This window comes from Bos indicus, chromosome 6 (assembly GCF_029378745.1).
Source record: "Bos indicus isolate NIAB-ARS_2022 breed Sahiwal x Tharparkar chromosome 6, NIAB-ARS_B.indTharparkar_mat_pri_1.0, whole genome shotgun sequence".
NCBI classification, from domain to species: domain Eukaryota; kingdom Metazoa; phylum Chordata; class Mammalia; order Artiodactyla; family Bovidae; genus Bos; species Bos indicus.
In genome coordinates this window covers 26,330,891-26,345,138 of record NC_091765.1, presented here as the reverse complement: position 1 = coordinate 26,345,138, position 14,248 = coordinate 26,330,891, and the positions used below count along the sequence as shown (strand labels likewise).

The 14,248-nt window shown below is 38.1% G+C and overlaps 1 protein-coding gene across 2 annotated transcripts in view; it reads left to right on the top strand.

The window, feature by feature from the left end:
- The window catches only part of METAP1 (methionyl aminopeptidase 1), a 54,813-nt gene that overhangs the window by 31,315 nt on the left and 9,250 nt on the right, over window positions 1–14,248 (top strand). For both annotated transcript variants that reach the window (XM_070791168.1, XM_070791169.1), the window contains 5 exons: window positions 1,053–1,144; window positions 1,882–1,965; window positions 5,369–5,507; window positions 7,011–7,142; window positions 9,932–10,075. In XM_070791168.1, coding sequence (XP_070647269.1) covers window positions 1,053–1,144; window positions 1,882–1,965; window positions 5,369–5,507; window positions 7,011–7,142; window positions 9,932–10,075 — 591 coding nt within the window. The remainder of the gene's footprint in view (window positions 1–1,052; window positions 1,145–1,881; window positions 1,966–5,368; window positions 5,508–7,010; window positions 7,143–9,931; window positions 10,076–14,248) is intronic.

Here is a 14,248-nt window from a genome sequence, read left to right as displayed (position 1 = left end):
GTATTGTCAGAACAGTGCTAACAATACTAGTGCTGATAGTGGGCATTCCACGATGTTGGTTCTTGGCTTGAGATTTGTATTTATCATGTAATGGTGGTAGCTGGTTGTGTTATCAGAGCTATCTTTCTAGATGATCATTTATTTTCCAATCTTTAATCTATGACTATGATGAGTTATATTGATAGTTAATATTGAATTATACTTGTCTTTCCAATATGAATTTCACTCAATTCATAGTGTACTATGTGTTTTTTGGATTTTGCTAGATAATATTTTATTTGGGATTTTTATATCAGCATTTATAAAGAGTAGTTTATGGTTATAGTCTTTTTGTCAGATTTTGAAATTATTATTATACTAGCTTTAATGCTTCTCAGTATATGAATAAATTAAGCTGATTTTATTAGTGAAAATTCTTAGGGCAGTATTTTTCAAACTTTTTTTGATTGTGAACTGGAGTGAGAACTGTATTTTATAACATAATCTGTATATATGTGTGTGTATAAATTAACAGCCAAAGATTTCACAACAGCCTGTATATAGTCTATTTTCTATTCAGTTTATTTACTTTAAACAAATGTTAAGTCATAGCCCTCTAATAGCCACTAAATGATCATAAGTTGTAGTTTGAAAAACACTGACTTAGGTTCCAGTTTTAGAAAATAAATGAGTGTAATTAATTCATCAGTTGTTGATATATGCTTGCTACACAGGAGATGATCATGAAAACAGATATAAATTAATTATATGGTGCTGTTCAAAAAATCATTTATTGACCTTATTACACACTGCCTGTCAAATAATAAATATGCCATCTTGACTGATTTCTAATAAATCTGAAAATTTGTTCTTTAGAATTCTTCCTTCAGTTTGTTTAGCAAATTTCATGTTGAAAGTATTTTTTCGGAAACCCTGACCTGGACCCTCCCATATTATGAAATACCATTGTGTGAATTAGACTGACTATTATTTTATCATTGGGGAGTAATTATGCTTTTATATACTACATCTTTTTGTTCATTTTGGTTTTACTTAGTGATTTTCTTTTCCAGGAATGTCTGAATCTGAGCAAGCTCTTAAAGGTACTTCTCAAATTAAGTTACTCTCATCTGAAGATATAGAAGGGATGCGGCTCGTATGTAGGGTAAGAGTTTTCCCCTCCTCCTAGGATAGGACTTGTTTAAGTAGTTAGAACAAATGAAGTCAATGATTTGCACATGTACAAAGGTGGCAAATGTTACCTAGTAAGACTGTGACTGGCCGTTTTTTTTTTTTTTTTTTGAAAAAAAATTTTCATTAAAGTATAGTTGATTTACAATGTTGTATTAATTTCTGCTGTACATCTAAGTGATTCAGTTATGTATACATTCTTTTTTATATTCTTTACCATTATGTTTATTCCAGGATATTGAATATGGTTTTCTGTACTATGCAGTAGGACCCTGTTGTCTGTCCATTCTTTATGTAATAGTTATTTCCTATGGTTCTTTGATGAAAATCATTTATCTATTCTTTTATTTCCCTCCCTTTCCTTCTCCATTGTAGAACTGTGAGAAGCCTCAAACTTCATCACTTGATTATTGTTTAGAGTACTTAAGATGTACATTTTTGTATAGAAATCAGTCAAGTGTACTAATTAAACCATTTGCTAGCTAGCCCAATTTTATTTATATGTTTACACAGACAGACATACACATTTATTAATGAGTATTAAAAATATGTTACAAATACATGTAAATAGTTATAAAAATTCAGGATTATTATATTCAAGGTGAGATTCATTTTGTCAGTATCCCATAAAATCTAAGTTAGTACAGAGGATACAGATTTCTAATGCTACTTCATTTCTTCTCTAATGTATGAAGTGTTTCTCTTTTACAGCTTGCTAGAGAAGTATTGGACATTGCCGCTGGGCTGATTAAACCAGGTGTAACTACTGAAGAAATAGATCATGCTGTACACTTAGTAAGAATTGTACTTTTATGCTTTGAGAAATTTTTCTGTACTGTTAGCTGTCTTAGACTTATAAATAAAGTAAACCTAAGTTCTGAATATCTACACTTGGCTAAAAACTAATTTGAAAGCAAATTTTTCACTTTGTTTCAAATATAAAAAGTATTCAACAGACATTATCCCATCTGTAAGTATCTGATATTGGGGTCTGAGGTAAGCCCGAAGTACCTTGTTTCTGAAATGTCACATTTCATAACATTTTAGTTTAGCTTTTACAAGATGATTAATTTTATTAGTGCTTTAGGTAAATCATGCTACCATGTGTGTCAAATATTCTGAAGTCAAAAAATATAACTTCTGAAACTAGTGGTAAAAAATGTTTCCTTTTTTAATCTATTTACAATAACAAGGCTACAAAGAGACCAGATACATGTTTGTAGTAAATATAGTATCAGTTCACTTCAATCTCTCAGGCGTGTCGGACTCTTTGCGACCCCATGAATTGCAGCACGCCAGGCCTTCCTGTCCATCACCAACTCCCAGAGTCTACTCAGATTCGTGTCCATCGAGTCGGTGATGCCATCCAGCCATCTCATCCTCTGTTGTCCCCTTCTCCTCCTGCCCCCAATCCCTCCCAGCATCAGGGTCTTTTCCAATGAGTCAACTCTGCATGAGGTGGCCAAAGTATTGGAGTTTCAGCTTTAGCATCAGTCCTTCCAGTGAACACCCAGGGCTGATCTCCTTTGCAATGGACTGGTTGGGCCTCCTTGCAGTCCAAGGGACTCTCAAGAGTCTTCTCCAACACCACAGTTCAAAAGCATCAATTCTTTGGTGCTCAGCTTTCTTCACAGTCCAACTCTCACATCCATACATGACCACTGGAAATATAGTATAGGGATATTAAAAAAAAATTTTTTTTTAATTTAGTTTTTTTGACTGTGCTGGGTCTTTGGTGCTTAGCACAGGCCTTCTCTAGTTCTGGCAAGCAAGAGGCTACTCTGTTGCAGTGCACGGGCTTCGCGCTGTGGTGGCTTCTCTTGTTGTAGAGCTCAGACTCTAGGCATGTGGGCTCAGTGGTGGCGGCACATGGGTGCAGTTGTCTCATGGCATGTGGGATCCTCCTGGACCAGTGATCGAACTCATGTCCCCTGCATCGGCAGGTAGATTCCTAACCGCTAAACCACCAGGGAAGTCCAGGTATACTTTATAAAAAAGATTGCTTATCCACCAAGGAGAGACCTTAAAACCCTGTAGTAGATGAGTGCACACATGATATGGTTAGGTTGTTCATAACAGAAGAGCAGTAACTAGTTACTAAATCACATGGAAGGCTAATTAAACCTGCTCTCGTAATCAAGCAAATGCAAGTCATAAAACCTTCTAAATTAGGAAGTATTTTAAAGATATTTATGTCCATTACCTCTCTGAAGATGGTGAAACTGGTACTCTTTTTCATGGTGATGGCATTTAAATTGGGACTATCCTTTTGGAAAGATATTTGACAATGTGTCTTGAGCTATAAAAATGTCTATAACATTTTTTTTAATTTGACATTATAAATCCTAATTTGGGGTTATTCAATATATTATAAAATATAGTTGACCCTTGAACAACATGGGTTTGAGCTGCATGGGTCTTCTTATATGTGAATTTTTTTCAGTAAATATATATATGTACTGTAAATATATTTTCTCTTATGATTTTTAAAATAATATTTTCTCTAGCTTACTTTATTGTAAGAATACAGTACATAATACATGTAACATACAAAGTATGTGTTAATTTCTGTTTTTGGTAAGATCAGCCATAGTGTATTAGTAAAATAGGTGGGGGGGCAGTCAAGTTTTATGTGGATTTTGGACTAGGCAGGAAGGGGATCATTGTGCCCACTCACTGCCCCCGCCCCCCCACCCACCATGGCCCAGGGTTGTATATGGTTATGCACCAGTAGCAGTTTGAATGCTTCCTGTAGGCCAGGGACTCTTATGTGCTTATTTTACCAACTCATCTCATCTCCCAACAACTCTGTTGGGAGAGTAGGCACTACTCTCATCTCTATTTTATAGATTAGGAAACTGAGGCAGAGAGAGGTGAAGTTGCCCAGGGTTATTCAACTGAAAAGTAACAGAGCTGGCATTTTTAGTCAATGCAGTCTGCTTCTGTGTGTTCTTAACTACTATGTGGACTGCTGTGAGAATTATAGAAGCAGATTGTTAAAGGAAAAATGATAGGCATAATAGTTATTGGTTATAATATTTGTAGTTGAGAAAACTAAATTTTAAGTAATAGTAGAATTACCAATAAAATCATAGTACATTTCACAAACTGTATTTTAGGCAGCTGTTTAAAAATTACTAGTCTGAAGACTGGCAGTATGGAAAGAGAAATCATGTACGCTGTGACTACCACTGTATAAAAACATCCAAGTAACATAAGACTTGTTTATGGAGAACTAGATCATTTTCTTAGTGATTGCTTTGTTGTTCCTACATGAATGTTCGTATGAATGTTCTATATGAACGTTTCTGGAAATACTTTGAAAGTGAAAGTATTGTTGCTCTGTCATGTCTGACTCTTTGCGACCCCATGGACTGTAGTACACCAGGAATTCCAGTACACATGGAATTCTCTATCCATGGAATTTTCCAGGCAAGAATCCTGGAGTAGGTAGCCATTCCCTTGTCCATGGGATCTTCCTGAATCAGGAATTGAACCCTGGTCTCCCATGTTGCAGGCAGATTGGCAGGTTCTTAATTATTACTGCTGCTGCTAAGTCACTTCAGCAGTGTCCGACTCTGTTCGACCCCATAGACAGCAGCCACCTGGCCCCTCCGTCCCTGGGATTCTCCAGGCAAGAACACTGGAGTGGGTTGCCATTTCCTTCTCCAATGCATGAAAGTGAAAAGTGAAAGGGAAGTCGCTCAGTAGTGTCCGACTCTTAGCGACCCCATGGACTGCAGCCCACCAGGCTCCTCCATCCATGGGATTTTCCAGGCAAGAGTACTGGAGTAGTATTTATTTTTTTGGTCATAGGGATAGAGGCATTTATATAAGCATTAAAATTAACTGTGCACATTAATATTTAATATATTTTTCATAAGGAGTTGGTAATTCTAAAATAAATCTTCATATAGTGACATTTGTATATGTTTGTAAATATTTGTAATGCGTGAATTTGCTTTTCTTTTGCAATTATTGGTAAACTGGTTTGCTGACTGTTAGAAACCCTACTGTTTGATACTAAAAGTAGTATCTACTATTATTTCTAAAGTAAAATATTAAATAGGTTTTTCATTAGGAACATCTGTACAATAGGTTTTTCCACATTTTTCAGATTTTAAAATCTGATTAATTGCATGCATACTAGCTTTTTCTTTTGCACATTCCAAATTACTTTATTTTTAATTTATTATAGGCATGCATTGCAAGAAATTGCTATCCTTCACCCCTGAATTATTATAATTTCCCGAAGTCTTGTTGTACTTCAGTGAATGAAGTGATTTGCCATGGAATTCCAGACAGACGGCCTTTGCAAGAAGGTGATATTGTTAATGGTAAGAAATGTGTGGCTTTTGTTGCTGTGAACTAAGAAACAAGATTTTGGGAGTCTGATAGTGACTTGCATCTTCTTCACTTGTCTTTAACTTATTTTTTTCATATTTAAAACTTAAATTTAAAATCTCTGGAAACCTATTTTGTGGTTTTCAGTTAACTGCTTTCAAGACACTTCTAGTATAATGTGTTTGTTACAAGTTCTTTAATGCAGAGCTTTAATATGTGACTGGTAAATGAAGAGTGTCAGTGAAATGTGGAACTAATAATTGATTCAAGTGGGATTGTTTTCTTACTCCTTTTAGTCCACTATTACAGATAAAGAGAATATGTAATATGTGAAGAGGATAGTAATATGCGAAGACCTTAAGAAAAAAGGCTCAAAATTCTGCAGAAGTACTGTCCTTGATGTTAAGTTTCAAAAGTGGCTTTAGGGACCACTGTGTTCAGCTATTTTGGGAAACTGCGGGTGCAGAGAAAGAAGCTGCCAAGACGGTTCCCTCTGTAATTAAAAAATAAATTGATGAGTTAGACTCCCCTCGATGATATTTTTAATAGTGATGAACTTGGTTTCTTTAATAATCAGATACCTTTAAGAATCTATGTATTAAACAAGGAAGCATGAGCCCAAGTGTTAAAGGCTACAGAGAATGGACAAACTGTGATGCTGGCTGTGAATGGTAGTGGAGACTTGACTGACACTGTTTTTATATGAATTGTTTTTGCTACATTTGGAGTATCAGTTTATAAAACTCCCTAGGTTTTGAGAGGTCTGCCCAATGCTAATTTACATATAAGCTCTATTTTTTTTTTTTGCATGCATATATTATGAGGTTTTTCAGGAATGTGTGTGTTGTGCTAGAGCCAGTACATCTATACTGTGATATTATAACTTGATTGAAGATTTATGGTTTAAAAATACTAATTCAGTGTGCTCTCGAGGATACATTTAGCTTAGTGTGGCTTAGTTGTGTAGTGGTAATCTGTATTTTTAAACATGAAGACAAAGAGAAGTATGAATAGTCACAAATAAGTGAAAGGCAAATGAGTTTTTGAAAAATAACTGTAGAATAGTGTAAATGTTTCTGTTTATTGATTGACTAGGATGAGGAAAAACTTGTTAAAGATAATGAGAGAAAGCAGTATTTTCTGTTTGATGTCACAGTGTGGCAGAGTCCTTTGTTTAATGTTATTAACTTGGGTTATTGATCTTGCTGGAATGTATCCGGGGGGATACATTATTCTTTTGCCATAAACGATTTAATCGCTGTTCTAAGAGCTTTGAAGCCCATCTGGCTTGTGCTATGTGACCACAGACCTGTCCTCTACAGTGAGTTTAGGTGCATTATAGACAAGAAATATCTATTGGGTGTTAAGTTATTTATTCATTGGTGTTGCTTAGAAGTTATTTTTTTCATTAACCTGCTTGATTCTGTCGTGTCAGCAGAATTTGAATTTTGAGATAAAAACAAATGTGGTCTTTATGTTTGCACATTCTTTTGCAGTGGACATCACTCTTTATCGGAATGGTTATCATGGGGACCTGAATGAAACATTTTTTGTTGGAGACGTGGATGAGGGAGCTCGGAAACTGGTTCAGACCACGTATGAGTGCCTGATGCAAGCCATTGACGCAGGTGAGCCTCAGGGCTGGGCACCCGCTGAAGCTGCTGAGTAGTGTGGGGCTCGAGTGACCTGTCATTGCACCATGCATGCCTGGTCCCTTCCAGCTGTGCTTCTGCCCGACCTGAGTTAGCTTTGGGTCATCTCAAGATGACTTGAGAATCCCTTGATGAAGATGGACTGAATTATTGCTTATTCCTTTGTCTCTTCTATGATTTATCTTCCTTTTCATTTACTGATAAATGGGGAAGAATGTATTGATAGTTCCAGACTGTAACTTTTCTCCTACTTTTTAATTCTTTCATAAGTGTTCTGTTCTCTTATTATAAAAAACTATAAGACTGCATCAGATTATGAGAGGAAAACATGAGTGATTTTCCTTTATACTTGCCTTTCCTTTTTTTAAATGTCTCTTTTCTAGAGGTGTCCATTTTTAACATTTAGGTTTTTTTTTCTCCATAGTACATTATTACACATGTATGTGTTTAGTTAGGTTAAATGGAATCATAATATTGTAGTATTATGTAATTTAGTACTTTTTCAACTAATAATAGCTTAGAGATCTTTCCATATTAGAACATGTACATGCCTGCATGCATAGATCTACCTATCCTTTTCATCGCTTTATGTTTTATTCCACAGTATAAAAACGTCTACAACTTTTCCCCTCCTGGATTTTGGTATTTTCCAGGTGTCTTGCTATTACAGTGAATAATGTCTTTGGTGAGGTGTATTTCTGTGGGACTTTTCTCAGACTGTGTCTGTCTTTGTTCGTACAAACAGTTTATCCATGGTTTTTAAAAATTTATGCAATATCTTGTGAGGAAAGAGAAAGAAAGGCTTGTTGCAAATGTAAACAGACTATTAGAAGGACAGTTTGAGGGCCAACAACTCTTGAGGTGGAATTCACAGCGTTTGAGCATTACTGGTCAGTGTATTATCCAGCCCTGCCCCACCATTAAATAGATCTGATGTATCATCTACACTGTATAGGACAGGACAGCGTTCTTAGGCAAATAAAGGAGATGGTATAATTTTTACTAATTTAATAAAATCAGAGGAATGAAAAGTGAAAGCATGCGATTATTTTTATATATCAGTATGTGAGATTTTCCTTTCCTTTTAATTCACTGTTGATTATACTTGAAAACTTTGATATTCACGGTGGTATTGTGAGATGAGAACTTTAATATTTAGTATCTTATTTTGGAAGCTTTAGGTTTAAATAATTTTTAGAGTTTAATATTTATATCTCTTTTGCTTCTCTATGAGTTGATCAAAATAACCAGATGGCTGGAATGTTGTTTTACAAAGTCATAGGAATGAAACTTGCTAAGGAACTAAAATCTTTAGAACAGTAGACAACCAAGAGTAGAAGTTGCCTAATCTCTGGAAAGTGCTATTAACTCCTATGTATGGATCATTCCTGCCTGTTGTTTTCTGATAATTTGACTGCCCATCCTGGTTCAGAGCTGTGGAGAGTTGGACCAACTGTGAAATTAGCTTTCCAGAATAGGGCTCCTCAGCCTGCACGTTTGCGGCATTTTGAGTCTGATGATGCTGTGTCGTGGGGGCCTGTCCTGTGTACCACAGGATGCTTAGTAGCATGCCTGGTCTCTATTCACTGGAGGCCGGTTGCACCACCTCTCCAGGTTGTGACAGCCAAAAAAATGTCTCCAGATTCTATGAAGTGTACCCCTGGGACCAGAATTGCCTCTGGCTTGAGAATTAGGGAGAAGTCTCCATTCTCACACTGCATCATTATTGTTGAACAGGTATTTCCTTTATTGTATGTGCAGCATGGGTTAAAATTTTGCTTTCCTCCCTGCTGACTGGGGCTGGTAAGAAGGCTTGGGTGGGAATGCAAGAAAATCATTATGCAAGTCAGCATGTTCCTCAGAAATCATTAATCTCCCCTGCCCTACCTCCCAATAAAAAAACAGCCAAGCTGGTCCATACGGTTAAGAGCAAGTAAATGTTATGAAAATGATTCCTTAAGCCATTTGCCCAGAAATGTGATTGGCTGGAGAGGATGTGGTGTGTCTGAACCTCAGGTTGGAAATAAGCTGGCAGAGAAAGAGACTGTAGGGAGGGGGGGACCCCCAGTACTGTGGCTGGACCCCCCACGAATCCAGCAGAGCCCAAATCCTGGGGTCCCAGTGCTAGGAGAGCCGTAGCAGCAATAAGAACCACTTCTTCTGGTTTTTGTTTAAACAATGGTAAAAGTCATAAAAAATAAACAGGGCAGGAAGTATATAGTGAGAAGTACCTTTCTACATCCTACTCCCAAGATTTTCTTGAGAGGCAAATGAACAATTTGAGAACCACTTATATGGGGATAAAGATGCCCAGGGGAAGCAATTCTTTGAAAAGTCGACCAGACTGAAACCAAAGACAAGTCAGTTTCCTTATGAATGTTCCTTTTTCTCCTGATGCTCTTTATTCTCTTATCTCTCCTGCTCGCTTTAATGGAAAGCCCACTGACCTTAGAGAAGGTGAGGAAGAGAAGTGTGTTTTCCAGTCTCTTTGTTTGTTCAGAGAGCAAGTGGTGCTGCTCCCAGCCCCTGACTGCTGCACAGCCCCTCCTCTTCTGCAGCAAAGGAGGAACCAGGTGCTGCTAGCTTGACTCTCAGCTTCATCGTTTCCTGGCAGTCTAACCTCTCTGAGCTTCGATTTCCTCATCTTGAAAGTCTTACGTGTAGGCGTGTAAAACCTTCAGAATGGTTCCTGGCATAGATAGTGATTGCTTAGTAATTATCAGTTACTCTTTCCCTTTGCCACGAGTCTTCTCTTTTCCTTTCAGTAAAGCCTGGTGTTCGATACAGAGAATTGGGAAACATTATCCAGAAGCATGCACAAGCAAATGGATTTTCAGTTGTTCGAAGTTACTGTGGGCATGGAATTCACAAGCTTTTTCATACAGCCCCCAATGTACCCCACTACGCCAGTAAGTACTGTCCAAAGAGTTTGTATTGGCTAACTGTTTATTTAGCAGATATTTTTTCCCCAAACATTTAACAGGACCCACAGTTTTGTATCTATTAGAATAATCTATTAGCTGTTATAAATAGCTCCCCAAAATGTGTATACTCTGCACATACCTTGCTCACAGTAGTGCAGATCCTGAGTGTGTGGTTACTGTTGGGGGTGCGTGGAACAGTTATTCTTTGATGCAGGCGCTTGTCACTTTCAACACATAGCTTTCAGGGTCACTTTGGGGGTTCCCTTTCTGATCTTAAAGATACTGGGGGGGAGGGGAGAAGCATGGAGGGGTATGCTTGGGAGGTTTTAGTGGGCCAACATGGACTTGGCACAAGTCACTTACATTTACTTTTCATTGGCAGGAATTCAGTCATATGGCTACACTAACTGCAAGGGAGGTAGGGAAATGTGATCCTGCTGAGTACTTTGGAAGAAAAGGAAAAGAGTAATTTTGGTGAACGGCCAACACTGCCTGCCACATATATTCTGACTCCTTAGATGAAACTGATTCTGCTGAGTTTGATTTGAGTTCTTAATATATGTCAGATACTGTGTTCTTTGTTGGTATAAATAGAGGAGAATAGACAAAGTATCCTTTCCTGAAATTGAGTGCTGTCTGATAGATTAACAAGGAAGTGTTGGATAATTAGTCTTACAGAACCTTTTCTCTTGAAGAGATAAGACACACGGGAGTAAGTTTGTTATTTAGTGCTGGAAATGAAAGCTATCCACATTAGGTAACATAAGGAATTTAATAAATAAAGAGGAGTCACTGCTATGTAGAGACTTTGATGTACCTTCTTGGGCTTAGGTTTGCTCATACATACAATATCAGGGAATGGTACCTACTCTAGAACTGTTACTAGAATTAAATGAGATCTTGCTTGGAAAGCACTTAAAGTTAACTCTTAGAATGAAGATGGTGATGATTTATGTTATCTCGTTTGTGCATCACAACTCTATGAATAATTTCTTAGCTCTCTTTTTAACAAGCAGAGTCTGTGCTTAGGGAACTGATTTACTTAAGTCCACACAAACTAGTGAATAAATGTCAGGGGTAGGATTGGTACCTGGGTTCTGTCTGCCTTTCTAGAGTCAGCCTTTCCCTTGCTGCCTAGTAAGGATGTAAGCAGTTTGGCGCTGAATCTTGTGGGAGAAATAAAGAATGAGATTTTGGTTTGCTGGGGAAGATGAGAAAGAGCATTCCACATGGTGCTGCTGCTGCTAAGTTGCTTCAGTCGTGTCCGACTCTGTGCGACCCCATAGACGGCAGCTCACCAGGCTCCCCCGTCCCTCGGATTCTCCAGGCAAGAACACTGGAGTGGGTTGCCATTTCCTTCTCCAATGCATGAAAGTGAAAAGTGAAAGAGAAGTCTCTCAGTCGTGCCTGACTCTTAGCAACCCCATGGACTGCAGCCCACCAGGCTCCTCTGTCCATGGGATTTTCCAGGCAACGGTGGGGAAACATGAATAGATGCTTCAGGTTGAGACAGACTGAACAGAGACAAGATAAGCTTAGTCTGAGAGTTATGTGTGAGCTAGAAGTGGGCAGTGCCAGATGGAAGATATCTGACTTCATTTTTAAGGAATTGCAGAAGATTTTTTGGCAGGAGAATGGCAAGGTGAAATTGTTATTTTGAGAAGATAAATTTACCAGTGGTGTCTGGGATGTATTGCAGGTATGAGCCAGCGGGCTTGTCAGCCTAATGCACAGTTGTTTTCATAAATCCAGATGTGAGCTGGTAAAATCCAAGATATCAGTAGTTGCCACAAGAAGGGGAAATGAGTGAGAAACCTCTCAACAGGAGAAGCTAGAGAAGTCAATTAAGCACAGCATTTGACATAAATCAATAAGCATTTATTAGCAGACCACAGGGTCCTTTTTATTTCAGCTGGAATTGTGCACAAAGTAAAAGCTAGCAATAGATAATAAGTAGCCGACTTTGTTCCTTCCTGCTCAGCCCTTGGTCACCTATTGTGCGTTCCCTTTAACAGAGTGGAAGTAGCTATTCTGATGACACTGCTGTGTGCCACACGTGTGCATGCATGTGTTTTGCGTGTGGAAAAAGTGTGGGCAAGGGAGAGAATGAGAAAAGCACCCTTACTTGCAGAGATAGCACTCACATTTAGGTATGGATTGTATAAAGAGAGGCTTTATTTATTTATATTAATTTTTATTGGAATATAGTAGATTTATAGTGTTGTGCTAGTTCCAGGTGTACAGCAAAGTGACTCAGTTAATGTTGCTTAGTCGCTAAGTTGTGTCTGACTCTTTTGCAACCCCATGGACTGTAGCCTGCCAGGCTCCTCTGTCCATGGGATTTCCTAGGCAAGAATACTGGGGTGGGTTGCCATCTCCTTCTCCAGGAGATCAAACTGGCATCTCCTGCTTGGCAGGCAGATTCTTTACTGTTGAGCCCCCCAAAAAACAGTAAAGTGAATCAGTTATACATACACACATATCCACTCATTTTTAAGATTCTTTTCCCATGCAGGTCATTACAGAGTGTTGAGTAGAGTTCCCTGTGCTGTGTGGTAGATTCTTACTAGTTGTCTGTTTTAGGTGTAGCAGTGGGTATGTGTCATGAAGAGAGATTTTTTGAAGGAAATAAAATTTATGGGAGAAGGCGCTACGGTGATGACAGTGTCAGCACGGTACGGCCCCGCTGCTATACAAGATATGCCTCTTGAGTTTCATGTTAAGCTGCTTAATTAGAAATAAACAATTCTGAAAAAAGAGACAAGGACCCATGTATACTTCATTTTATCCACTTTGCTGTATTTATGAAAAGTCAAGTGTTAAATGGGTTAAAATAAAATATGTTGTGGTCTCTTTAGGGAAGCATTAAAGGAAGCTATTGGAGTCTTTGTACAGCAGAGGCTTTTGAATGTAAATGATCCCTTCTTTAACTTATAACTCTGTATTCCTAAGCAACTGAGTGTGAAACCAGGAAATTGTGTAACTTCCCTCCACGTCCTGTATAAAAGAGGTCTTTGTTAAGATGAGCGCTTATGTGCTTCCTTATCATCATGGTTTGGAAGTAAAGGTGATACTGCCCTACCTTGAGAATTTAGATCACGGTAATGCTGTGAGACAGACAGTAGAGTAGGTGCATGTTTTTGTAGAAGTACTCAGCCGTATTATCTGCTATGGTGTAGATACTCGGAGGGTGTGTTTTTGTTGAATGAGCTGTGATGAGAAACTGAAACCATGAGCCAAAGTGAGCTGGGAATTGTAACTTCTTGAACAGTGAATCAGTGGCAGGAACAGGAGTGGAACTTGGATTCTCTTCATCAGCACTGACCAGTGGAATTATGTGAGGCACATATGTAATACTAAGGACTTCTGTGGTAGCCCAGACGGTAAAGTGTCTGCCTACAGTGCGGACGGAGGAGCCTGGTGGGCTACAGTCCCTGGGGTCGGAGAGTTGGACACAACTGAGCGACTTCATTTTCTTTTTCACTTTCATGTAATACTAAAACTTCTAGTTGTCATATTCAAAAGTAAGAAACAGTTAATTTTACATTTTATTTAATCTGTTACATTAAAAATATTAGCATTTCAACATTTAATCAGTGTAAAACTATCATTGAGATATAGTCCATGCTTTTTTTATCTTTGAAATCGGCATATGTTTTACATGTACATTCTGACTTGCCACTTTCCAAGTGTTTAGCCTCATGCACCCAGGTGCTGCTGTATCCGCCAGTACAGTTCTCGATTCCTTTAGCCATTTTTATTTCTGTGATACTGCACTGACTCTTTTGATATCCCCAAGGGCATATGACCAAGTCTATATATGTAATAAGTTGCATGCCATTTGGAGGGAAAGTTCATGAAATTAGAGATAAAAAGTCAAAATTATTTTTGCCCCTCAGATTTTTATAATATTTTAGAAACTCCTGATTTGGAATCTGTAGGTTGTTTATTTTGGCAATACCTAAGATAGTGGAAAGCAGCATGATTGCTGTTCACGAGGAAAGATGTGCAGGAATGTAAACAAGAGGGTGAAGTTAGAACAAACCTAGGCAGAGGTGTTAAATAGAATCAGCTTGTTGAATCCATCCAGTGGATACATGGGTCACCATCTGGAAGCACAGCGGTCTTATCAAGAAAGCCTGAAAGCTGAGCTCTCGC